Consider the following 6000-nt stretch of genomic DNA (forward strand, 5'->3'; position numbering starts at 1 on the left):
ATACTTTTCGTAAATATTGTGCTCGCCGACTCGGCGACGCCGAGAGACGTTATTCCTCATACATTGACGAGTTTAAGGACATAGGTGCCGGTACTACCAGTAAATATGTAAACACATTACTAAAACTATTAGTATTATTTCTTATCTTTGACCGTAACACAAGTATTCTTCAGTAAAATTTGGTTTTCCAACAACAACAGTTTAGTTCAGTCATTTGTTGCTACTCTTCAAATAAGCATTCTGTAGAATCAACACCAGCAATAGCTTAAAAATTGTCAAATTTAAGAAGCTTAATGCTCGAAGTCCCGAAGACTACGTAACGTTTACTATTTCAAGTGCTGAATTCAAACTTCCGTACTAGTGAAAGTTTCGATATCCAATAAAGAAAGCTGCATTTTCGGGAAAATCCCGTTTTGAAAGAAATGCTCTTGAAATTCCCACAATTAAACGCACAAAGCATCAGAAGTGAATACTTCAACAATAAAACTATTTATTTTACGCTAGAAAGTATTTATTTCGTATGAAACATTTTGAAACATTTACTTTATAATACCTGAATTATGTCTTTGTTGTAAATTAATGTATTTGGTATTCATATTTGGCGAACATCACTAAGACTCCTGGGATGACTCGATCTACATTTGTCTGCCTGTACTACACACACTACAGGGTACAACTTTCGGTCTTTTAAGTAAATTTTCAGGATACAAGCGCGAGACACTCTAAATTAGCTTTAAAAAAAAAAAAAAAAAATGGCGGCGATCCAATGTAAAACTTCAAAATGGCGGTCACTTTTTGCTCTATTGTTAGACTGTGAGGTACAAATCTTCGTCTTCTCTAGATCTTGTTCCACGATCTTCCGAACAGTATCCTTATGAATGTGCAAGTCCGTAGTCATCCTGAGAGACTGGCAACTATTCTCAAGTAGCTTTTCCCGCACTTTTTCAACATTTTCGTCAGTTCCAAGAGTTATCGGACGGCCAGGTCTAAGGTCGTCCATGACTGCCTTCCGACTCTCACGAAAACTACGGTGCCACACAAAAATGTTCGCTCGAGAAAGAGCATCATTGTTGTAACCTGGCTGTTCTGCACAAAATGTGATGGCTATTCTGAGCTGCACTTTACTATCCATTATGAACAAAGAAAACATAGTTCACTGAAATCATTGTAACTCACAAAAATTCGAAACATAAGTTCGTGAATTCTTCATACAATGGACAACACAGTCGATACTAAAAGCTACACATAATAACGGCTTGGTGGCTACAGCGGTTATCTTACAGTGTTGCCAGTCTTGAAATTCAGTAGACACACTGTGTATACGAAGACTGTGCCACCTATTAAGGTGAAACTCATATTGAAGTATACGTTTATCAAGTTCTTCATTTGACACGAGAAAGACAATTGTACACAATAGTGTTAATGAGATGTATGTATCTTAAAATTACAATTAACACTTCAATTTTTGTTTTTCTCCAATTTTATCCAAAGATAAGACATACATCAATTAATAGATTACATTGACCTGAACAAAATAGGATGCTTGAGGATAAATTCTGATGCGTAGTTTCGGAGGAAATTAAGAAAACATAATTTTTATGGCGCAAAAAAAAAATATGTCTTCCTTTGTCAATTTGATGTAGTTGGTAATTTTTAATTGTGCTGGATGATTATTTATTTGTTTATGTACTATATATACATACCATATATACACAGGGTGTTACAAAAAATTTGTCACAATATTTTGAGAATAGATTCCTCACATCAAAGTAAGAAAAAAGCTCATATAGACCTGTGGTCGGAAGTGCATAGTTTCGTAGTTACAGACAGCCAAAAATGTGAAAAAATGAACTTTAAAGGCTCATAGTTCCAATACTATAGGACCGATCAAGGCATCACTGAAGAACTAGTGTGTGAACTATTCAAATATCTACTTTTCAATACCTCCGGTACTTGCACAATCATTTTTAAAGAGACTGGTTGGGAGTACTTGACCACTCTCGATCTACCTTTCTAAAAATTGAAGAGCAAATACTACAGCATTCTTAAGCATGGATATTTGGATAGTTCACATACCAGTTCCTCAATGATGTCTTAACCTGACTACGATAGGTCCCATAGTAGTGGAGCTGTGAACTTGTAAAGTTCATTTGTTTCACGTTTTCGGCACCCTACAACTTCGAAACTATGCACTTTTGAGCACAGGTTCATATGAACTTTCTTTTCCTTATTTTGATGTCAGGAATCTGTTCCCAAAATATTGGACACAATTTTTGTAACACCCTGTATAAAAATCCATTGTTATGTGAGTTATCCTAACAGTGACACGTACTCCTAACTGTGACGTATCTTCTGCGTGTAAATATCATCACAAAAAAATAATCAAAATAAAACCACACTTGTTCTGTTTAGAGAAATGAATCTATTTTTATCAATTCGGAAGCTAAGTTTGCCTATCTTGAGCAACTTACGTTAAAATAAAATAATAATAATAATAATAATAATAATAATGAACTTCGTTAGCCTTTTTCCTAAGAAATGAATCTGATAAAAACCGCAGCAGTGGCTGAAAATTTACTGAAAAAATAATTAAATAAATTCTCAAAAATTTATTATGTAGCTTCCTGATACTAATACTACTAATTGGGCACCTGACCCAAAGTTTTTGAATTCCATTTCTAAAACGGGAGGGGGAATTTCTATAATACTTCTCATTTTGTATTCATAAAATGGCAAATGTAAGTAAAAGGTTGAACCATTTAAAATACACTTTTGAAATAGCAATTGGGTTAACGTGGATTTTTATCTTTACTTTTCGATTGAAATACATTTGTTTGTGTGTATGTGTATGTACTAAAGGAGGAGGGGGAAAGGGGCTTCAGATTTTTCTCAAAGAATAACGACTGCACCGTTTCAAATGTAGAACTTAAATTTTCGTATTTCATTCCGATTCGAGTACGCATCCTACGGGAGGAAAGACTGTTGCAATACTTTTCAAATATTTTCCATAAATCTATTTTTACCATGCAAAGACCGGATGTTTTAGTTCTTAAATAAATAAATAAATTAAAGCCGTTACATTGAGGAATGTTGTTCTAATGGAGCTACCTTTTTATGTTTCCAGCTGCCATTGTAACCAAAGAAGAGTTGGTTTCGGAGTACTCACACTTCGTACACGGTCAGCCAGAGGACGAGCAGAAAATCAAGTGCATTGGGTTGAGTAGTAACGACGATGTGTTGCACTCTGCATGTAACATCGCTTTGGATTATGATTTCCTGTTAGCTCACGTAAAGTTGGATAAACGTGACGTGGACGTGTCCAACCGAGAACGTTACCGATCAATCCTCCGTTACGTCAACAAGTGGTGTCGAAGAATGCAGAAACGAATCGCCATCAATTCCATGTACATGGTTCTATTCAGTGGACGAATGTCAAAGCAAACGGAACCTAAGTCGTCGAATGGCCATGGGAATGGAGTGTGTTTTATTAACATCAAGAGAAGTCCGGAATTCGCGTAAAAGATGAAGTGTTTCCAAAGAAAATAATGAAATATTTTTTTAAAAAAGAAAAAAGAGAGAGTTTTTTTTTAGTTATTCATGTAAAAAAATATAAAAGTGTTTTGGATAATGTTCATGTGCAGAATCCATGAATTTGAAAAAAGTATCTCCCCTTACGTGAGTAACGGGAGAACTTTCCCATCCTTTGGCCTTGTTTTTCATTTTCTACTTGACAGTAAAATAAAACACAAATTTTGTATTTATTCTCAGCAATGCTGATGGTGATACCTTTGTCCATTTATTATAAGAACCAAGTTGTTATGACCGTAATTGAATATATGTAAAGGAACGATTGTTGTGTTTTGTTTACAGTTAACGTGTTAACATTACGTATTTCCATAAAGATGTAAGTAGTCTTTTTATTCTTCAAATTGGCTGACTTGCACCTAATACTAAAGGTACTTGATCTTTGCTTTTTGATGTACAGTACCTTGTGAAATGTGTTTTAGCAGTTGAAATCAAGGAAAGTATGTATACTTAACAAAACTAGATGAATACTTGGTCTTCATATATTTTGATAATCTTATAAGTATATATAGATATATACTTATTTATTTATTTTATCGCTGCAACATTGCGATAGTTTTTGGAAGCAAAATATTTCGTAAGACATATCACGAAAGCCTGTAGTGAAACTGTTAATTTGTAAGGCAATATTCGTCTTTAGGAGTTACATCTTCTTCAGTCGTATTTATAAGATTTTCGAAGACAATTTCCGAATAAAACTTCAGGAATTTCCATTTCATTTTATTTTATTTAATCATTACTAGGTAAATTATCTAGTGTACATGTATTGTGACCCCGCGTAGCGTAGTCGCCAACGCTCTCGTCGTTAGCACGAGCGGTCCCGGCTTCAATTCCCGGTGGGGACATTCGGTCGAAAAAGTGTAAAAGCTTTTTCTGGCCAGCCATCCTGAGTGAAGTTTTTGTGGATTTTGCTCATTCATACCAGGCAAATGCCGGGGTGGTATCTAACATATAGGTCCTTCCCCGCTTCCTTCCTTCCCTTTCCTTGGATAGTGTGATCGCCAAGGGACGTCATCCCTCATACGTGATTGGCTAACATGGCCATAGATGCCGAAAGCCCAGAAATCTAAATCGTAAATCGTGTCAGGGTTCCTACTGGTCAAGGCAAACTCAGGGAAAATGGTGCAGGTCGGGGGAGTTCAGGTAGAAAGACTAAAAATTATGAAAAGTCAAGGAAATTTTATAAATTGATTTTTTCTAACGTGAATTGTACACCAATTGCGGCTTAGCCAACTATTATAATACCTATTTTTATGGGAGGTATGTGAAATGTATACTCAAGTCCAAAATTATTGTCGCATGTCTATAAATATGTTGTAGGAATATAATTTGATAACGAATTCGAACGGTATTTCTTATAATGTTAGTGTGTTTATAATCAGCAAAGACATGGATGTGGCAAATTTTATGTCAAAAGAGCAGTAAGTAAGAACAGTAAAACGAAAATAAAACTTTCTTGTCCATTTAGCAACATTTTGTTTTACTCATTCTAATTTTCTTATTTATAATTCTTTCCCTATGAAATTTACCACAAATATACATTTCCCGATTATACACATAGTATCAGTATTAAAAGTACCCTTCAAAATCATTATCAAATTATATTCTTACAAGAAGACAGTTATAGATATGCGACAATCATTTTGGACACGATTGTACATATGAGCAATTGATTACTATTCGTCTCTATGGAATAAATGTTCTCATATATAAACATTCATCGTTATTTATTCCTTATTTATATGTCAACGTTATCCGACACCTGTCATGAAATCTGGGAATTTTTCGCCAAAGATCAGGGAAAGTCAGGGAAATAGATTTCTCCAGATCAGTAGGAATCCTGCGTGTACATTATTGAAGTAAGATGAAGTAACAATTGAATATATCTTACCATTTCTGATTGACAAATTGCTTTATACGAAAATGAGAATATAATTTTATTAAACTGAAGGAAATATAGCTTTTGTGTCACACTATTGTTGTGGCATACTTCGAGGTAACTTTAGGGAAGAGACCGTAAGCTATTTATAATTTTTAAAATGCGTCTCGTGGAGGGGCTTTTTTTTTTTTTTTTTTTCATTTCTTTCTTTCTTTCTCAAAAATAGAATATCTCACGAGTTCCTCAAGTTGGGAGGATAACATTTGGTACGTAACCTCCTAGAATAATCAGACTCATAACTTAGCGTTTTCGAAAATTCCGTTTCTAAACGGGGGGTGAGGCTCTTTTTTAATTTTCAATTTTGTATTTATAATATGGTAAAAAGTAAGTAAATGTTGAACCGTATAAAGTAAATTATTGAAATAGTTAGTAATTAGGTCGAGTTAGATTTTTTTTTGATTGAAATGTGTGTGCTAAAGGAGTTTTGATTTTTTGTAAAAAAGAATAACGGCTGCACCACTTGAAATGAGTTTACT

The 6000-nt window shown here is 34.4% G+C and overlaps 1 protein-coding gene across 2 annotated transcripts in view; it reads left to right on the forward strand.

Annotated features, from left to right (window-relative positions):
- Window positions 1–4298, forward strand: part of Rexo5 (RNA exonuclease 5) — a 45086-nt gene extending 40788 nt beyond the window's left edge. For both annotated transcript variants that reach the window (XM_081750692.1, XM_081750693.1), the window contains exon 10: window positions 3125–4298. In XM_081750692.1, the coding sequence (XP_081606818.1) occupies window positions 3125–3519 (395 nt within the window). In that variant the 3' untranslated portion in view covers window positions 3520–4298. The remainder of the gene's footprint in view (window positions 1–3124) is intronic.
- Window positions 4299–6000: the final 1702 nt, after the last annotated feature.

The sequence above is a fragment of the Thermobia domestica genome, chromosome 3, assembly GCF_964235325.1.
Source record: "Thermobia domestica chromosome 3, izTheDome1.hap1.1, whole genome shotgun sequence".
Classification (NCBI taxonomy): domain Eukaryota; kingdom Metazoa; phylum Arthropoda; class Insecta; order Zygentoma; family Lepismatidae; genus Thermobia; species Thermobia domestica.